Below are 22,360 nucleotides of genomic sequence, written 5' to 3'. Positions count from 1 at the left end.
TGATTTAAAAGAACCATTGGCAGTTGTTCAAATTAAGATTCCATCTTCGGGACCAATTTTCTTCTTTTACAAGACTTTAAAATTGACTGATCTGCCATACCTTTTGAGTTACCTGAAGGATTCATACTTAAAATATGATTTGTGCATACATTTAAAATGTTTCATCACTATGTTAGTGGTTGATTCCACACAAAATCTACCTAAGAAAATAATGCACTGAACTGCTTCCTCATTTTTACATTTCTTAAAATGTTTTCAAATGTCAGTTTGATTTATTTTCATTTTGAAGCCAAAATGGAAATAATAAAATTATAAAATTAAGAAATATAAAAATTATAAACATTCATTTTTATTTTAATAAAAGTTATCGAATGTGATCTAAATTGAAAAATAAAAATAAATAATAACTTCACTATACTTTACAGCATGAAAGTCTGTTGGCTACTAGTGGTGAGCTCTTCTTTTTTGTTTAACTAATGAACCATCAGTAAGCAGGTTGGGCTAGTGAATAGCCTATCTTGTCTCCAACTAATATGCTTGGGGGGGGGGGTTGAAACCCACCATGAGCATGGGTGTTTATGATTGTCTTACTAATTCTGTGTGGCTTCTAACAAAGACTTCACACCCAAAACCCTGTGAAGTATTGAAGTGACAATATGGCATCCAGTAAGTGATAAAAGCTAATGAACAGCTTTTATCACTTACAGAATAATCCCTGATAAGAGGGATTATTCTTGAATTAACTAAATTGGAGTGGCCAAGTTTAATAAAAATGTCTCTTGTACATCTTTCATTGCACTTACATTGTTTATAAATTAAAAAATATATATTTATATATTTATAAATTACAAAAGCATGGTATCTGTTCCATACATTGGCAGTGCATCAAGAAAAATTGCCAAAATATTAAAGGCAGCCAACATCAGAACAGCTTCCAAACCAGCCAACACCTTACGAAGCTTATTATTCAAATTAAGTGGATATTGAATCCAACATTATTTCAAAGTCGAATAGAGAAACTACAAGAGTTTCATGCCGAATATAGAAACTATAAAAGTTTCGGCAGATCAAAGTGTAAGCAAACCTTTCATGACAAGGGCAACTCGTAGTAAAAGTGGAGTAAGCTCTGATCACTATCCTTAGTATTTCCCATAATGTAAAACACATCTCCTAGCAGACATGTATGATGTTATACATTATGGGGCGGGGGGGGGGGGTGTCACTACCCAGACCGGTTTTGACCTTTATTGAGGTCTCATCAGTGGGAGCCAGGCCCAAATGTAAATAAATAAATACTCAGGTTGAAGTGATGCAGAACTTATACTTTACCATACGAGTTGCTAAAAAAGGTGTCACATCACAAAAGGCACCAAGATTACTGAAAAAGAGAGCCAAAAGGCTTCACTTCGGCAATGCTTCATTTGAATAATTTTGCCTTTAATATTTTGGCGTAATATAGAAACTATAAAAGTTAAAAGAAACTCTTGTAGTTTCTCTATTCGGCTTTGAAATAATGTTGGATTCAATATCCACTTAATTTGAATGGATATTTTACATCGCCGAAGTGAAGCCTTTTTGGCTCTCTTTTTCAGTAATTCTTGGTGCCTTTTGTGATGTGACACCTTTTTTAACAACTCATATGGTAAAGTATAAGTTCTGCATCACTTCAACCTGAGTATTTATTTACATTTACATTTTGGATCTGGCTCCCACTGATGAGATCTCAATAAAGGTCGAAACCAGTCTGGGTAATGACCCCCACATAATGTATAACATCATACATGTCTGCTAGGAGATGTGTTTTACATTATGGAAAATACTAAGAATAGTTACCAGAGCTTACTCCATGTTTACTATGAGATGCTCTTGTCGTGAAAGGTTTGCTTACGCTTGGATCCACTGAAACTTTTATAGTTTCTATATTCGGCATGAAACTCTTGTAGTTTCTCTATTCGGCTTTGAAATAATGTTGGATTCAATATTCACTTGATTTGGATAATTTTGCATCGCCGAAGTGAAGCCTTTTGGCCCTCTTTTTCAGTAAACCTTATGAAGCTTTCTATCCCCCCCCCTAAAAATAAAGTTCCATTTTATAAGCATCCAGGTGTATACAAGATTGCATGCTCTTGTGGAAAGATATACATAGGTCAAACCGGAAGTTTCAAAATCTACATCAAAGAACATATAGGCAATGTTGAAAACAAACAGGGGAAAAAAAAAAAGCAGAATTGTAGCTCACATCCTCAAAGAACATCTCATGGTAAATTGGCAAGTATCCTCCATGCTTGCCAAGAGAATTACTTTGACAGGTGGTTCAAGGAGTCCTCTGAGGTTATTTGCTCATAAGGCACACTAAATAAAAATCAAAGAACGATGCTTCATTACATTTACAAATTATTAATTAACAAGTCTAAAATTAAAGACCTCTCCTATGCCAGCAATCTCATACCAAGTTTAAACAACAATGAAGAGACTGCACATAACATGATACTCATGATTAAACTATCATTCCAGTCTTTTTCAACTTATAAAAATTAACTGCTGATGGAAAACAATTTTTTCTTTGTTTTTTAGTTATATTAAGCAACCTCCCAATGATACTGTTAGCCATAAGACATCAAAACATGTAGAAGAAGTACATCTAGTATAAATAAACAATTGTATATGAGTTAAAATCAATCAAGCAAATATACTCATGGTGAATTACAAAAAAAAAAAAAAATAATAATAATAATAATACATAAAAAAAAATAATTTTTATTAATCTCCTATCAACAATTTTCCTCTGATTTGTCCATTGTCAGCATTAAGTATTGTCATATTAAACATTTCAGTCTTTAAATTAGCCCTGCTCTCACATTCTTGAATGCTAATGATTCATTTTTATTATTTCTGCCATTGATGTCATCTCTTCAGGCTCCTCATTTTTCTCAGAACTCTCATATCTATTGTCGCTAATCTTTATTTAAATAAAGATCTGATCAGATCCAATATGGATCTCAGATCCTACTAAATTAGCATTTTGGATAATTTTTCTCCTATTCCATATAAATTTATTCAACTTTTCACCATATTAGCCTTGCTTATTCCGTTGTCTATTTCCGTATTTAATTTTCCATCTTCACTAAAAATTGTACTTGAATATCTGAAATATTTTATTTGTTATTAATCTTTTTATTACTAGTTTTGATCTTTTTATTACTGATTTTCATGTCAATTTGCTATAGTTGTTATTTAGTTTAACTAGAGAATCTGGGAGATATTCATGCAGGAAGTATTTTGGAGTACATCATCTGTATAAGACTAAGAGCTAAGTATGCTATCTCAGATTCTGATATCAGGTTTAATGCCAGTTTCATTCATAATGTGATCCATATAATGATGAATAAGAGTGGAGCTAGTGTGCACACCATCTTACACCTGAGTTCACATCAAACCATCTTCCTGTATTTCCTTCATTTATAATTGCTCTCTTACAACTTAAATATAGCCCATATATTTCTCTGAATAATGTTCCATTTACCTCATATAATTGTTGCATTTTAAAAAGATTTTCTCTGGGCACTTTATTGTATTTATTTTCCAGGTCTATGAAACTTGAGCACAAATCCATGTTATATTCCCACAATGTTGCAACTATTTCTCTTAAAGTGAAAATCCAATCTTGTTAATCCATATTTGGCCATAACCCAGGTTTAGCTTTCTCCAAGTTTCTCTTGAACAATTTTTCTTTGCCTCTTCTCAAATATGTTTGCATAAATCTTACCTGGAACATCCTTAGTAGAGAAATTCTTATGTAATTCTCACATTCAACTTTATTCTCCTTTTTATAGATGTGAACTATGAGATCTCTATTCCAGTCATCTAGAATTCAGACTTCTGAACAGACCTTCTGAATTATGTGGTATAGCTGCTGCAAAACTCTTTTACCTACATACTTGAGCGTTTCTGGTTAAATGTCATCTACTACATTTTCCCTTCCACATTTCAGGCTTTTGTTAGCTTTTTCCACCTCAAGAATTGATATGTATCCCTGTTTGCATTTCTCTTGAATCTTTTCTACAATTGATTACTTGTCTGGAGTAATTAATTGATTATAATTAATTACTCCAGACATCTAGAATCTTTATCTTCAGTTGTCATGTCATGTCTCCTTTATCATCTTTGATTCCTTTTACAGTACTCTTTCCTCCATTTCTAAGCTTTTTCATTAGCCTCCAGAATTTGCCACCTTTGTGATATTTATCTTCTATATTCTTACCGAAGTTGAAAACATGATTTTTGTTTAGCTGCTTTTACACATCGATTGGCTTTGTTACATTTTTCTCTATATTCTTTTAGGGTATTTGCCGACTTATTTACTAGGAGCTTTCAGTGTGCGTTCTTATTTTCCAGGACTGCTGCTTTAACTTCTTGAGTCCACCATGGTGTTCTTATTTTTCTATCCTTATTGCCTGAATATAACATCCTATACTTATTGTTTAGTAGGATCTCATTTTTGCCTTCTTTGTCTCAGTAAAGCCAATTATGTTCACATGATACAAAATTGCCGAAGAACTCTTTCAGTTCTTCTGCAAGTTTGCTTCCCTTTCAGTTAATACTGATTATGTTAATGGTTCCAATCTTCATTTCTTCTGATGGATTTGTTCTTCTTCTTCTTCTTCTAGATGTTTAGTTGTAGTTTGTTCCAGTAACTGATTTCAGGGGCCTGCTTTAACTGAGCAAAGCCTGAGCCAGCATGAAATATATGGTATGTATTGTATTTCTGGTTTCAGCCAAAAGAGAGTACTTTTGAATGGCTAATTCCTAAATTGGCAGTCCATCATCGTGTGTATATGTTAAGTGGAAGAAATTGAATTTCTTAGGTTTTATATATATATATATATATATATATATTAGCCATTTAAGGAATGCAGAGAACTGACTGGGGCTTCTGACCTAATGTCCAATCCTCACCTCTTGTTGTGCACCCTGTTAAGTATCTACCCAGATACTGAATGAATGAGAATGGGCTGGCAATTTGGGATTTAGCTGACCAAATTGTATTATTGACTTAAACCACAATATAAAATGATGGTACAACATGACAGAATTTTATGCTGGCTGAGGTGATGGCCAGTTAAACAAAGCCCTTGTTTTCATCAGGCAACTAAGGTGAACAGTGCAAAATCAGCTACTGAAATAAATCCCAGAATACATCCAAACTTAACATCAACAGAGTTCAAGATTGGTTCTCTCAACATAAGAAGCATTGATGGAAAAGAAATGGAACTAGCAGAAGAATTGGATAAGTACCAGATCGACATATTAGGTGTGACTGAAACAAAGAAGACAAAAACATGAGATCTTTCTAAGCAACAAATGCAAAATGTTGTATTCAGGCAATGACAGTCAAGGAAAAGGAGTAGCCATAGTATTCAACACTAAATATGAGGCTAATCTTCTTGAATGGCAGGCAATTTCAAGTAGAGTGATGTGGACAAATATCAGAATGTTGAACTGGACACTGAGACTTATTTTTGTTTATGGTCCTATAGAAGGTTCTACCAGGGAAGAAATGGAGGAATTTTTTGAGACATTAGAGAAGACAGCTGGCTGAATGAAAAGGAAAAGTTGGTCTTTGTTGAAAATCTAAATAGCAGAGTAGGAAATTATTACCAGACATATGGAAATGTTTTGGGAAAATTTGGATAAGAGCACAAAGCTAATAATAATGGTAAATGCATGCTGAATTTCTGTTCAAGACATGGATTAGTTATTACTAATACCATGTTCCAACAAAAAATGTGCACAAATTCACATGGAGGGAAGATGCAAGAAATAAGAGAAGTCTGACTATGTTATAGTTTATAATGATGTTTTCCCACTGGTTCAGGATACAAAAATATACAGAGAATATAAAATAGGAAGTGAATACTGTTTAGTTTTGAGCAGAATAAAATTGAATTTCATATAGAAAAGAAAAGTGTGTAAGAAAGTTTTAAAATGAATCAACATTGAGTTAACTGTAGACTAACAAACATCGTTGAAGAAAAAATTAAAGAATTTGAAAACAAGAACCAAATCTTCATTGGAGATTCATTGGCAAATCCTGAATAAAACATTGATTGATTCAGCCAGAGAGGTATGTGGTGAGGTTGTCTATAAGGAAAAGGCAGTAAAGGAAAAAAAGAAAGCATATCTAAAGTTCCTGGTAAGTAAATCAACTTGTGCTCTTAGAGAATACAGAGAAAAATGTAAGAAAACAAAGCACTGTGCAAAACTAGCTAAAAAGAAGTCATGGGGAGACTTTGATAAGAACATAGAAAATAAATATCAGGTAGGTGGTATAATATTCGGGAGGCTGTTGAAAAAGCTCAGAAAAGGAATTAAAGATGATAAAGGTGACATGAAAACTGGAGAAAAAGATATCCTTGATGTATATGGAATAATTACTTCGAAAAATTTACTAAATGAAACAATCAGTGACAGCACAGTGGTAAAAACACTCAACAGCCATGCAAACAGCAATACATATCCATACTTGAAGTTGAAAAAGCCATCAAAAATCTGAAATGTGTAGAAATACTTAGAAATGGATGAAAAAAGAATTAAAGATGATAAAGGTAACATGAAAACTGGAGAAAAAGTTATCCTTGATGTATGGAGTAATTACTTTGAAAAATTGCTAAATGAAACAATCAGTGACAGCACAGTAGTAAAAAAAAAAAAAATCAACAGGCATGCAAACAGGAATACATATCCATACTTAAAGTAGAAAAAAGCCATCAAAAGCCTGAAATGTGGAAAGGCAGCTGGAATAGATGAAATTCAGCTAGAAATGCCCAAATATGGAGGTATAAAAGTTTTATAGTGCTTTGCATAATTCAGAAGACCTGGTCAGAGGGTCGAATTCCAGATGATTGGAGCAGAGCTCTCATAGTACCCTTCTATAAAAAGGGAAATAAAACTGAATGTGAGAATTACAGAGGTATTTCTGTACTGAGTGCTGCTGATAAGATTTATGCAAATATTCTTGAGAAATAGTTAAGACAAATTGTGGGAAGGAAACTTAGTAAAGAACAAGTTGGATTCAGGCCAAATAGAGGTTGTCAGGATTAGATTTTCACTTTAAGACAAATAGTTGAGAAATTCATATATTCAAGTTTTTATTGCTTTGGAAAAGGCATATTAGATAAGGTTACAAGAGGAAAGCTCTTCAAAATGCTACAGTTATATAGTGTAAATGAAACATTATATCAAGCAGTACATAGTCTCTATTTAAGCTGTAAGTCAGCAGTTAGAATTGAAGGAAGTACAGGAAGATGGTTTCAAGGTAAAATTTGGTGTGCCACAAGGGTGCAAATCTTCACTGTTATTCATTATCTATATGGATCACATTATGATAAATCTGATATCAAAATTGGCAATGTTAATCTTAGCTCTTTACTGTATACAGATGATGTTATACTTCTGAATAAATACAGTACAAGTCTGCAAGATTTCCTGACTAAATTGAATAATAAATGTTGTAATAAATTTGGTACGAAAATCAGCAATAAAAAGACAAAGACAATAAAAATATCAACTGTATCCTGAATAGTGAAATGTGATCCTATTGAACATGTAAAACATTTCAGCTATTTAGGTGCAATTTTTAGGAAGATTTCACATTAAATATGGAAATAGATAGCAGGATTAATAAAGCTGGTATAGTAGGAAGTCAGCTGAATAAACTTATATGGAATAAGAAAAAAATTACTAAATTAGCTGTATATAAGACAGTGCTTTCATACTATGTTTTAACTTATGGATTTAAGAGCTAGGTTAGACATAACACACTTGATCAAAGACTGGCGACCTCTGATATGTAAGTTCTGAGAAAGATTAGTGGAGTGAACAGATGGTATCAATGTCAGTAACATTAAAAACGAGGATATTAGGAAAGAACTTGCCATTATTAGTATTCAGGAATGTCTTAATAGATCTAATCTCAAAAGTATGGTTACTTTTGAGAATGGGAGAGTAAAGATTAGTAAAACAAGTTTTTTTTTTTCCAGATTGCAGGAAAAAGATCCAGACTGAGACCAAGATGTAGAAGGATTGATACAGCAAAAAATGCCTTAAAGGACAAAAATATATGATGATATTGGAATCTTGACAGATAACAGATTAATTTGGAACAAAATTGTTGATCAGAAGTTAGTAATGGCATAACTTTTTCATGTAGTACTATCATATCACTTGCTTCCAACAACATAAAAGAAGTTGTACACATGGACTTCACCTAACGAAGAATAAAGAATCAGATAGATTATATTGTTGCCAGCAGAAGCTGGAGGTGTGCTCTATCCAAGCAGCAAAAACACTTCCTGGTGCAGACTGTGGGACAGATCATGAATTATTGATAGCTGAAGTTAAATTGAAATTATGGGCCAAGAAGAAACAAAAGACATATCAAATATGATTTAAATCCTGTAAATGAAGCATTTAAAGTAAAAGTCAGAAGAAATTAAAAAGTTTGGAGAAGACAGTAAGAGAATTAGAACTATGGAAAGAAACAAAATATAGTTATAGAAGCAGCAAAGAAGAAAGACTCTAAATAAAGCAACAAGAAAGAAAGATTGTGAATGGTTGTCAGAAGAAGCTATTCAACACCTAGATTAGGAGTCGTAAAAATTAATTTGGGTAAATGAAGAAGCAGCGAAAAAAAAAGTTAGAAAGAGTATATAGAGGATTTGTACAAGAAAGATGATAATATTGAAGAAGAATTTGAAAGGAAAGAATTTGTTGAGGAACCCATGATAATGAAAAGTTAAATGATATCAGCAATGGAACAGCTGCCAAAAGGAAAAGCTTCTGAAGCTGATGGTGTGTCAGTGGAATTATTGAAGCAGCTGGGGATGAAGTAGTGAATATATTGACTGAAATTTGTCAACAGGTTTGGAAGAAAATATACTAGCCTAGAGATTGCAAAAGATCAGTATTCATCCCAATTCCAAAAAACTCAAATCCCAGAGATTGTGAGAATTAAAGAACAATCACTTTAATTTCACATGCAAGTAAAATTATGTTGAAAGTGATCCAACAAAGGTTGGAGCCATTTGTGAATAGAGAAATGTCACAAGAACAGGCAGGCTTTAGGAGAGGTAGAGGGACTAGAGACCAAATAGCAACAAGAGAATTTCAAAGGAAGTATTCATCTGTTTTATTGATTATAAGAAAGCTTTTGATCGCAACAGACTATGGATTGCAATGAGATCAATGGAAATATCTGAACATCTAATTCTCTTGATAACAGAGCTGTATGACAACAACCAACAAACTTCAGTAAAAACTTTTGGAGAAACTGTGTTTAAGTGGAAAAAGGGATGTGGCAGGGTTGTATACTGTCGCCCTACCTTTTTAATATTTATAGTGAACATATTATGAGAATGGCTGATTTAGAAAAAGATCCAGCTTGAATTAAGATTGGTGGCAGAAAAATAAATAATTTAAGATATGCAGACGATACAACCCCTCATAGCAGAAACTAAGGAAGATCTGGAGCAGTTGATTCTATTGGTTAAGATGGGAAGTGACAAAGCCGGACTTAATTTAAACATGCAAAACAAAAGTGATGACTTCTGGCAATTTGTAATAGAGGGAGATAAAATAGAAATCATTGAAAGTTATAATTTACTGGGGTCCAGAATCAGAAGTGATGGTAAATGTGAAGATGAAATTAAAAGAAGGATAGTCATTGGCAAAAAAAGCAATGCAAAACCCGACAAAAATTACGAAAGATGGGGGGTGTAAGGCCATGAAAGTTAGAATTGTCAAAGCAATCGTATTTCCAGTAGTGATGTATGGATGTGAAAGCTGAATTATTAAGAAGAAAGAGAGAAAGCAAATGATTCATTTGAATTACGGATGTGGAGGAGACTATTAAGAATCCAATGGACTGCAAGAATGACCAACATGAAGGTTTTAGAAATTATAAAGACAGATGCTCCTTGGTGGCGATAATCACTAAACAGAAATTGATGTATTTTGGTCATATTATGTGAGCTGATGAATCATTGGAAAAGGCAGTTATGTTGGGGAATATTGAGGGAATGAGAAAAAGGGGAAGACCACAAAAGAGTTGAATGGACAACATAAAAGAACCTACCAACTTGAACTTGCAATTACTTAGAACAAGAGGCCAAGTGGGATGCAGAGCCTTTGTTCACAGAATCACCAGGAGTTGAAATGACTGGATGGCACACAACAACAACTATTATAATTATCCTGTACACTCCCTGAGGGTACATATCAGGAATTTGATGATACACACACAAAATATTGTTGGGCAGGGCTGTACATACGTTTTTCCCAAGCCTTGTTGGGCTTGAGACGCTAGAGTGCTTCGGGACCTTAGTTAGAGCCTCATGCACCTATGCATAAGTACGGTCCTGTTGTTGGAATGCAGTCATATGAGCATTTTAAAACTATGAGGAAATTTTCATCCATTAGAACAGTGGGTCTTAACCTTTTTAGTGATCAGCGACCCCTTGAATCTAAAAATAAGTTCTCGCCCCCCCCCCCTTGAAAAACGTGTTTCTATTTCTCTATTTAGGAAATTATTTTTATTTCCTAAATAAAAGAAACTATTTCTTTATTTAGGAAATTGCAATTACATCTATTGCAAGATAATTTATTTATTGAAAAATAAACACATACATATATACATACAAAACAATATCTCAATTTTTTAATGGCTATGTTGTTGTTGCTTATTCATAATAATACTTTTGAAGCGAGGCCCCTTTTTTGAAAGAGCCAAGCGTAAGTCATCACCTGCATTTAAGTGATTTCTGCCTTTTGTTTTTTATGTGCAAAAGTGATGAAAATCCCATTTCACACAGATAGGTGGTGGCAAATGGTAAAAGTGTCTGCAATGCTGCTTTTGCCAGCTGTGGATAAGGTTCTAACTGTGTACACCAGAATTGTTCTAAGTCCAGTTTTTCAAATTCCATTTGAATATGTGCATTGGCTCGTATTTCAATAAGATCGTCTTTTATTAAATAGCTGTTGTCCATAGAATCTGGGTCAAAATTTAGAAACTTCTCTCGCACCCCCAGATTAAGAACCATTGCATTAGAAGCATCAGAATTCATCCTCATTAAAAACTGAGTTATTTTAATATCTGTTGCATCATCAAGAAATGCTTTTGATTTTCAGCTGAAGCTTGAATCATTTGGTCTCACTAAGAAATGGAAAGGGCTTCTCCCCAACCCCAGCCCTTCCAGAACCTAGAGCTTTTTTCTTCTCATGTCAGTTGTTTGTTTTAATAGATGTAACATACAGCTCAAAAAACATGTTCATGTTAGCCAAACTCAATGAATAACATCTCTGCTGCTCAGCTAGCCAGCAGGCTCTAGATTCAAATTTACTGACATTATTTGATTGTAAATAGAAACCTCTCACTTGCCTAATGGATGCATGAAGTGTCCTGAAAAAGCATTCTCAGATTATCTAACCCTTAGCTTACCTACTGTACTAAATGTGTCTGCTTCCAAAAGGTGCACAACCTTTCTTAGCAGAGGGATTGGGATAAAAAATAAATGAAACAGAAATATCCATGGCCTTAGCTTAATTGCATTGGTATTAATTCCAATCAAATTCTTTCTGAATGAGTCTGCTTAATATAATAGTATGAAATGCAAGGCATTACCTTTATAGATTTGTTTTCATCCTTTTAATCTTTTCAGCTTATTTGATATCAGTGTTAAGCTAACATTGCAATTAATGGAGAGTAATTCAGAATGAAGTGTAATATACTACCAAAAGTACACTGTTATATTCTTCAGGAAATCCTCCACTAAAGACAGATTTTACTCTGCTAGTCAAGAATTGTTGCATTGGCACCTCTGTAGCTTAGACAAAGCCCTTTATCAGAAAGACATGGGTTTGATTCTTGTCCATGATGTGAGGAACCTTTATCTTGTCTCTTTTGACTAAAGGTGAGTTAGCCAGTTTCATACTTAGGTAGAGGGTTTTTTCACCCAGAAACTTGGGTTTTCCGTCCCTCAGATTAATAGGCAAACCAACCCCATGAACACACATTTACAGACATAAATACATTTCCCTCAACGTCAGGCTCGGTGACAAGCCAGTTGGGATCACTTAAAGTCGTGTAAATAGTGGACTCTGCACCAAGGGATAATGTGAAGAAGTAGTAGTCAAGAATTGTTGCATTGTTGTTGCAACAAATATATGTAACAAAATTTTTGACAATACCATTATTTTTGAAGCTTTGCTTTATTGTGCAAATTACAACATATTCAGAAATATACAAATCCTTACCCTTCACATAAATTATAATTTAGCATTTACAGCTTGATTATTTGTATAGCTGTTGCTAAATATGAAAGGTTGCAGAAGATAAGAATTATAGCATCATACACATGTGGGTTACAGTTATCTCATTTTTATTTTTTTATTTATTTTTTAAGAGTTAAATCATACAGATTCTCACTTCCCAATACTCAGCTGGCTATCAGTATATTTATCATGTGTCTTAGTGTTCAGTTGGAATCATCAGTATTCATAAATTAAGCATTAAAAATCTCAATTCTACATGATATTTGGATGTGATGACTGATAATGATTGAAATAAAGTAGTGTACCTAGGGTAAGAAGTGCCATGCTCTACAAAACAAATGAACACTTGTGCAGAAAAAAAAATTTTTTTTTTTCATTTGGTTCTCTTCATTTCATATTACTGATGCGTTATGTCTTTGTCTGATAAAATTAAAAAATATATCAGTCATGTTAGGAAATAGATATTGTGATATGATGAATGATTTATAGTTAAGTCAACAGCAAGGAGACTTCATGTTAAATTACTAATAAGTAATATGAGTGTTGTTCTAAGAATATTCACATTGCTTAACAAAGTAATAAATTCTTGTATTTCTATTTTAAGTACAGCTTTAATTTAATTCACTAAATTGCTCTTGGTAGTAACTGGTAATGTTATATTTCTGTCATGTATTTATCGACCCTGCTTTGTCTTATTTTGTTCTTTGGTTAAACTTTGTGAAATGGTCGACTGCCGCCATTTATTTATTTCTACTAGATCTTATATCTCACACTCTATTGTCTAACAAATTTGTTTTACGACTGCACCAGTTAGACTATGTATTGAGTGTGAGATTGTAAAATTTTAAACTAAAGACTAAGCAGATATTGTTAGCATTCCCCACATGTTAATCTTTACCTTTAATTAGTTGTGACTTGGCTTTATCTTATGCAGGCTCAAAATTTTCAAGGTAGACAGAATCATTGGCATAATTAGTCCAATGTGTTGTTCACAAACTATTTAATTAAATCAAAAAGGAATATTTCAGTTTGATTCACATTAACACACACACAATTGCATTACAATTCTTTGTTATTTTCAGTTCTTCCTAATTCAAACTTAGTGTTCTAATTTACTTCCTTTAAAGCTAAATCACAATTTAGAATATTTTGCAAGTCATATACACACAAACTGACAATAAAGAATACCTTGAGTAAGCTTAATTCAATATCAATTCATATTATCTTATTGTACCCATAAACAGACACATTTGATGTACATTCTTATTCAGAATTATCATATACATAAATACTTATAATTCTCGTTGAGCACTGCCTTTTACACGAATCTTTTGTTCACATGAAAATGCTCCTTTTTGTCCTCCTTTCCTTCTGCTGGCTTGTTCTTGATCTTCTTCTTTGACCGAGTCATCGATTATTCTGTGTCATTCAGGACCCTTTACATGGTGGCAATGTGTAGCTCCTTCTTAGCGAGGTGTCGTGACAGTCAACACTAAATTCCATGGCAGCTGACTCGGGCAAGAGAAGAGTTAGAAAACTAAGACTTACGATACTCCTCTTTTCATTATCGATAACAAACCACTCATGGCATTGGACCCAGGTAAGAGAAGGTGAAAGCCCTAAGACAAAGTTCTTCTCGAGAATTCAGCTTATAAAAGGCCCAGACTTTAAGTTGTACGCATGCACATGTCTCTTGAAACTTCCATATATGGTCATGTATTGACCTTCAGACAATACTTTGCGCATCTTTTGAAATTACCATATATGGACATGAGTTAACAGCGTTACATAATGACGTCATGCTCCACATTATTTTCACAAGGGCTCATGGTTAAATTATTACAGATACAATATTCTAAGGTGCAATCTCCTTAGAAAAACATGTAAAGGCGAACATGATAAGTTACATAGTTATATATCATGAGAGATTTTAGAGTAAGTATGCTTGTTTTGATTTTACTGATAAAATGAGTTTGTTATACGTACCTGTTGTACATTAGCATTTGTCTTTAAAAAAAGGATAGTAGCTGGTGGATTTTCATTGATGGGTTTAAATGTGGCAGTGAACTGAAACTTCATGGGTACTTTACGTTCACTTAGTGAGACGTCCCGACAGTCGACACTATATTCCATGGCAGCTGACTCGGGCAAGAGAAGAGTTAGAAAACTAAGACTTATGATACTCCTCTTTTCATTACCGATAACAGACCACTCATGGCATTGGACCCAGGTAAGAGAAGGTGAAAGCCCTAAGACAAAGTCCTTCTTGAGAATTCAGCTTATAAAAGGCCTGGACTTTAAGTTGTACGCATGCACACGTCTCTTGAAACTTCCATATATGGTCATGTATTGACCTTCAGACATAATGACGTCATACTTTGTGCATCTTTTGAAATTACCATATATGGACATGAGTTAACAGCGTTACATAATGACATCATGCTCCACATTATTTTCATAAGGGCTCATGGTTAAATTATTACAGATACAATGTTCTAAGGTGCAATCTCCTTAGAAAAACATATAAAAGCGAACATGATAAGTTACATAGTTATATATCATGAGAGATTTTAGAGTACGTATGCTTGTTTTGATTTTACTGATAAAATGAGTTTGTTAAATTAAATACTTATTTAATATATTAATTATTAAAATTATTTAATATATTAATCATTAAATTTATTTCATGCAATTGTAAATTGCTATGATTTTCAATATATCATATCATTATATGATATGATATATTGAATATCATTCATAGGTAGACTTAGATGAAGTAGTATTAAATTAAATCTGAGTTTAATATATGTATTTATTTCTATACATTAGTAGTAATTATATGAGGTTAATTTCACTTACAGATGGTCGATTTTTGGCCCTTGGTTCTCATGACTCTTATATTTATATATATCAAGTTGATGATGACAGCAAAAAGTATAATAGGATTGGTCGATGTTCAGTAAGTGTTAAAATATTCTGCAAGCTGTTTAATGTTAGTTAAATGTGAAAATAATTTTTAAAAATCACTTATTATAGCTAACAACTTCTTTTTTCTGCAAATCTTGCTCATGACATATTGTAAACCTGTTGTATATTAACACTTGTCTTTAAAAAAAAGGATAGTAGCTGGTGGATTTACATTGATGGGTTTAAATTTGGAAGTGAATTGAAACTTCACTTGTTTAAAGAACCTATCACATATAGAAGAGGGATATCCAGCAGATGAGGAGGGAAAGCATTATTTTATTTAGTCAGCTTTGGATTGTAGCTGTTTACTGACATAGTTGCATGATATTTGAAATTTCCTGTTTTGGTCAACCTCTGCATTCTGTTATGTTTCAGAATGCAGAGGTTGTGAATGATGTGCAGAGTAGTGATGTAGATAGCAGGTGAGTTTGTGAGTAAATTGATAACCATCAGTCCTTTCCTTTAGTGTTACATGGTGATCAGCATTCATTTCAGTAAAATTATGGAGACCACAACCATGTCAGGAATAATTACTTTTAATTTCCAGATGTTTCAACCTTCATGTTAAGGTCATCATTTCAAACAGTATGCTAAAGTGACAATGATTTGATTGACCGTGTTATTCTACTAGCCTGTCTCTAGTGGAAATTTAAAAAAATAAAATAAAATACATCAAAGCTATATTTATAACATCATCAGAGAAAAAATTCATATGGATAGTTTTAATTTGAACAGATAGTTTTAATATTGCAAAAGTGGTGGTCTAATCCATAATTTAACATGTGTTGTTATATTCAAGTTAAGATCCTAGATTACTTACAGTCCTAATTATAATTAACTCTTAGACCAAAAGGTTATGTGGGTAGAATATGTGCCATTCATATTCTTAGAATTTTTAGACCATCATTATTGTTAAGATTAAGGTGGTTGATAAGAATTTCACGGGTTTCCTTAAATTTAAGGAGGCCTTTCCAGTCAGTTCCATGTAGAGTATTCTGGGCATGATCAGAAAGGCCAGATTTAGCATATTTGTTAAACTTAATGTGCTATTTATGTTCCTTTTTTTTTTTTTTTGATAGGAATTGTGCATCCTGTTTCACCTATGTAGGGCAAATTACAACAGGTGCAATGAATATGATATACTACAGGATGGGCCAGCAGAGGAAGTGGATTCTTGGATGAGTTGAATAAGTTTAGTTTTGCAGGAGGTTTAAAGATGGCATTAGGGTTGTGTTTCTGTAGTATTCTATTTATTTTGTTTAATATCTCTTTAATGTATGGAATGCCTACAGTTTTATTGTAATTTACTTTATTTTTATTTTTAAGTCGAGTCTTGTGAAGAATTTTGTAGATAGTAGTTTTGTTGTAGCCATTTTTCAGGAAGATATTGCTGGTAACTTTTAATTCATGTTTAAGTGTTTATTCACTGGAGCAAATCTTCAAAGCCTTATTTTTTAGTGTGTTAATGACACATAGTTTTAGTGTTGGGTGGTAGTAAGAGTTTGTGTATATATTAGTCAGTTAAGGAGGCCTGTGAAATTCTTGTCAACCACCCTAATCTTAACAATAATGGTGGTCTAAAAATCCCAAGAATATGGATGGCACATATTCTACTCACATAACCTTTTGGTCTAAGAGTTAATTATGATTAGGACTGAAAGTAATCTCGGATCTTAACTCTAATATAACAACACTCATGTTAAATTATGGATTAGGCCACCACTTTTGCTGAATTAAAACTATCTATATGAATTTGTTTTCTGATGTTAAAATAGAATATAGTTTTGATGTAGTTTTTTTTTTTTTTTCACTATAGGTCAGGCTAGTAGAATAACAGTTGATCAAATCATTGTCACTTTAGCATACTGTTTGAAATGTAATATAGCTTGTCTTTTGTGTGTGTACAGTGGTGTGTTGGTAAATTTTTAACGACCAGCTCGATTTATGAAAAATTTGATTCTTCACAAAGTTCTATTGTATCTTCAGATGTCTTTGTTTCTGCTTCTTCAAATTTTGTCCTTTTAATGTTTAAGAAGTTTCGTTCTATTTCATTTTTTCAACTAATGGCTCTCTGCTTTTTCGATCGCAAAACTCTAACCCTGATTAAAATTATTTTAATTATTAAAAAAAAAAAAAGAAAAACCAAAATAAAAACATATATTAAAAAAAATTTTCCTATATTACCTACAACTTACTTATTATCAAATGAAATCCTGAACAAAAAAAATGTAACACTAATATTACTCATAGTCAATCATATGACCAGAGACTGTAGCCGTCGTGACAAATTTTTGTATTTATCGATAGTGCAACAATGTTGCAAATTCTTGGAAATTTGCCGAAAAATAAGGCATTATTGTTTATTCAAATACCCAGTTCGGGAGTTTTGATAATGTGTTTGTGTTTTAATGAATACAGACATTGTTTAGTAAATAAAATTGTTTCCAAATTCCCGTTTGTAAATTGAGTTTGTGCTTTGTGAATTCTCCTTTATGCATTTATTTTTGATAATAATAATATATGTAAGTGTTTATTATACAATTTCAAAATATTTACGAGAAAAAGTATATACTACCATTCGTCATCTATCCTTTCATAAAGAATTTTAATAACCGGCTCACCCGACTTAAAAACACACCACTGTGTGTGTATATATATGTGTATATTCCAGATGATGACCTGAATATGAAGATCAGAATGTCTGGAAATTAAAGTGATTATTCTTAATTAAGGTAATTATTCCTTTTCCAGAAAGTTCACTTTGGAAATTTGCTTCCAGAACAGTCTTGTGATTTTTTGGCAATAAATTTAATCCTGCAAGGAAGAAAATCAGTTTTTTTTTTTTTTTTTGAAGAAATACTTGTGAATGTTGATCTTTGTTTACAAATGGCAAAAAATACCATAATTCTACTGGGATTAATTTTGAATGGATAAAGTGAAACATTTTTTCTTCTAAATGGGCCATCGCAGTTCTTTCCGTTTCCCAGCCATCTTCACATCAAACACCTGTTTCACTATCCCTTTCACATCTATGTAATATAAGTGACTGTACCACTTTAGCATCTTTGTCACACATCCACAGATGCAAATAATGTCAAGTTATTTCCTGATATCTTTATTTTTAGCATGACCCTCCATCTTTCAGGAAATTTCAGGTTCACTCCTGAAATTTTTTTCTCAGAACTGTCACGTGTGGTTTCCAGTCTGATATCATGCATTTTCTTTCTAATCACGTTAAAATTGGTTGAGCATTGATTTGTGGAGTTTATATTCCTAGCTTGTAGTATTCAAAATTATTATAATACTGGCAAAAAAAAAAAAAAAAAAAAAAAAAAGAACTTAAAAAAAAAAAAAGAAAAAAGAACTTAACAAATAAAGTAAGATATTTAATAAATCACTGACTATTTTTTTGCAACAATATTGTGTGTTTCTTCAGATCAATACAATAAAACATAAATAAAAGAGGTATTAACACAGAAATTTCTAAATAACAAACTGTCATTTTTTTTTTAAAATTCATTCAACACACAACAGCCATCAAATGCAGAAACAAGATATCACAAGTGTGGTCATTGTTTCAGGATATAACATATTTTGCCTCATAGACTAATTTATTCACATATAGATCTCTTACGTATGCTGTCCAGAGATCATTTAATATCAGCCCTTGGTTTTTATTACACTGGGTTAGACATCATAGTATTATTCAAAATTCAGAAAGTTATATTAATAGTCATATTATTATTATTATTATTATCATCATCATCATCATCAACAGCATATAACTTAACTCCATCTATACAGTTGTATATACAAGAGAAGAGATAGTCGAAAACACAATCATCTCATCCTGTATTGACCATGGAAACAAACTGGCCTCTCCAAACAGCTATACTGCTCCCATCATAATGCGCAAACTAGCAGACCATTATGTCACTGCACTATAGCTGCATACTAAACCAGGAACCTTAAAACTCGCTGAGGCTACAAAACAGCATCAAAAATTAAACTATTGTTAATGACGAAATTGGAAAAATAGACTGGATGCAGATAGCATCTTCATACTCTGCTGATAACATATATACTAAACTTAAACTCACATTTAATAAAATTTTAACAAAACAATAACAAAAATGAAAATATGCTCCCAAACCAGACAGAACTCATGAATAAAGATGTTCTGTGGAAACAACTTAAGAGGTCACTTAACAACATAGTATTACAAGCTGAATACAAAAGATAATGGAATAACCTAACAAAACAGATTAGAACTGCAAAAAGAAACTATTATAGAAACATATTAACAATAGCTCAGAGCGACATAAAGGAAACCTGGCATCTGATCAACGAAATGCTAGACAATACAAATAAAGCCACCACCTCTGAAACAATGAAACACAGTTTTGGTTGTGAGCACAAATCCCTCAAACATTTGGCAAACAACTTTAATCAGTAATTTGTGAACTCTGTCCAAAAACTGCAGGAAAACCTTCACACAAAGAAATATTCTCCACTAAAACCACAGAAAGTCCAGTCAATGCAGTTCCCAGCAGTAACAAAGGAAGAACTGTCACTTGCAATTCATCACATTCACCCTAACGAAGGACTAGGTATAGACAGAATCAGACCAAAAGACACTCAACTAACCTATGTTCTGTTATACTAAAACTGTTAAATAAAGTTTTCAAACAGGGTACATACCTGAAATACTAAAAACTGTGTTAATAACCGCATATATAAAAAGAAAAAGAAACACAGAAAAATAAACATTAAAAGTAACTACAGGCCCATTGCCACATTGTTAGTAATCAACCAAATTATGGAGCTCGTGTTTTGCAAACTCTCCACATACATAGAAAAATTCCATATCATCTCAAAAACACAATATGGTTTTCAAAAGAATAAAGGAACAACAATCCTGGAAGATTTCATATTCACATACCTAATGAATGCTGTCTTAGATAAAAACAGAATGGTATTCATTGTTTTTATTGACCTAACAAAAGTGTTTTATACATTAACACACAAAACCTTGTTAAACAAACTGACACACATCAGAATCAGAAAACATTTACTCCTGTAGTTCAAAGTATACATGGGAAACAGAAAACACATCACATATATAGGATCAGTGCACAGCAAAGGGCTGCTGATAACCTGTGGAACACCACAAGAAGCTATTCTTTCTCTGATTCTATTTAACATATACATACATGACATAACTTCCCCTAAAAGTAATATCTGCCTGTTGTCCATTCACAACGCAAACACAGCTTACTCAAATGTACAACACAGCATCATTCTGATCACCAAATATATATATATATATATATTTCCTCCAGCTTATCTGGGGTTTTTCATCCCATAAGCAGGCAAACCGGCCACGTGAACACACACACACTGATACAGTCAGGAATACTTAAGACAATCCCTCCAGCCATAGGTCAGAATTTCAGCTATGCCGGTCCCGAGCCCAGATAAAAATAGGAGGGATTGAGGTGGTTCTGTACCTCACCATAAAAGGGGCTCACGGCCATTGAATCACCATATGAAATGAATGAACTTCTTTTATGTGCTCATTCATATTTCATGCACTAGCATTTAATATTTTACCTCCCAACTGTATACCCAAGAGGAGGCAATCCCACAAAGTTTTAGTTTTGAGTATCACACTTTATGCAGTCAAGGTTAACTAGATTAACAGGACAACTTGTGTCAACTGTAAGTGACGCCTTCTAGATAGAGGACTTCACCATCTTCTGTCATTCATACAGCATGGGGGTCATAGAAAGATAGCTGCAGCAAGCCATTCACAGCCTTTCACACTGGGAGCTTGTAACTGGGTTGAGATTTCAAGGCAGTTTTGCTGCAGATGCGGTCTTCATCCTGATTCAAAATTTAGACTAGGACAAGCTTTAATCCTAGTTGTGCCAGAAGCCAAGTTCTTGGGGCTCATATTTGACAAGAGAGTTAGTTTCCTCCTCACATACTCCAGTTGTGAGATAAATGCTGTGAAGCATTGAACATCCTTCATACCCTATCTTCTACCTCTTGGTGTACCAACAGATGTTCTTTCCTCCATTTATATCATGCATTGGTTAAATTGAAACTTGATTATGGATCCCAAGTCTGTGCTTCTGCCAAAGAAAGAACACTGCAGTGATTGGACCCTATCCACTATCAAGCAATAAGAATTTTAACTGGAGCATTTTGAAGTTTGCTAAGCCCTAGTCTCTACATCATGATAAATGATGAACCACCATTGTCACTTTGATATCATCAGCTGTCTCTGTTATACATATATACATCTTCAAGGCCCACTCTTCCTAATTGGGTTGTGGGGGCAAAAGCTGCAAGAGGAACTTCCAATGGTCACGATCCTCTGCCACTAAGCTCAGGTGTTCTGGTGGGATTCCCAAACGTGTCCACCCAAGGTTTTGAATATAGTCTATCCAGCGAATCCTTGGCCTTCCACGTGGCCTCCCACCCTCTGGCTTGGCAAAGAGGGTCTGCTGAGGGAGCCTCTCTTGTGGCATTCTGACCAGGTGCCCGTACCAGCGTAACTGTGATCTCTCAACACGGAGAAGCAGCGGTTGAGTATTGAGGGTTTCCCGAATTGCAGAGCTTCTGACTCTGTCGAGTTTTGTCAGCCCAGCAATCCCTCAAAGGAACCTCATTTCAGCCGCTTGGATTCGTGTCCGCATTCTTTCGGTCATTACCCAACTCTCATGACCATAGGTGAGGATGGGGACATAGACTGTATTGAAGACAGCCAGCTTTGCCTTCTGGCTTAACTCCTGCTTCAATACTACCGAACAGCCAAGCTCCCGCAATATTGAGCTTGCTAAGCCAATTCGAGTATCTAGCTCTGCGTCCCATTTTCCATCATTCGTGAATATGGACCCAAGGTATTTAAACTTCTCCACCTATCTCATTGGGACTCCACTTACATTTAGAGTGCACTGGGATGGTTGTCTTAAGACCACAAACGTTTCAGTTTTGGCCACACTGATCTTCATTCCAGCATCTGCACAAACAGCTACAAACCTATCCAGGGTCCTCTGGA

At 33.6% G+C, this 22,360-nt stretch overlaps 1 protein-coding gene across 5 annotated transcripts in view; it reads left to right on the top strand.

Annotated features, from left to right (window-relative positions):
* LOC150102559 (echinoderm microtubule-associated protein-like 2) overlaps nucleotides 1-22,360 on the top strand; it is a 373,793-nt gene that overhangs the window by 308,862 nt on the left and 42,571 nt on the right. For all 5 annotated transcript variants that reach the window (XM_090399817.1, XM_090399820.1, XM_090399815.1 and 2 more), the window contains one exon: nucleotides 15,189-15,286. In XM_090399817.1, the coding sequence (XP_090255943.1) occupies nucleotides 15,189-15,286 (98 nt within the window). The remainder of the gene's footprint in view (nucleotides 1-15,188; nucleotides 15,287-22,360) is intronic.

The sequence above is a fragment of the Typopeltis vanoorti genome, chromosome 10 (genome assembly GCF_054136105.1).
Source record: "Typopeltis vanoorti isolate ZY-2024b chromosome 10, IOZ_Tvanoo_1.0, whole genome shotgun sequence".
Taxonomy (NCBI): domain Eukaryota; kingdom Metazoa; phylum Arthropoda; class Arachnida; order Uropygi; family Thelyphonidae; genus Typopeltis; species Typopeltis vanoorti.
The sequence above is the reverse complement of the archived record's forward strand: the minus strand, read 5'-3'. Positions and strand labels throughout refer to the sequence as shown.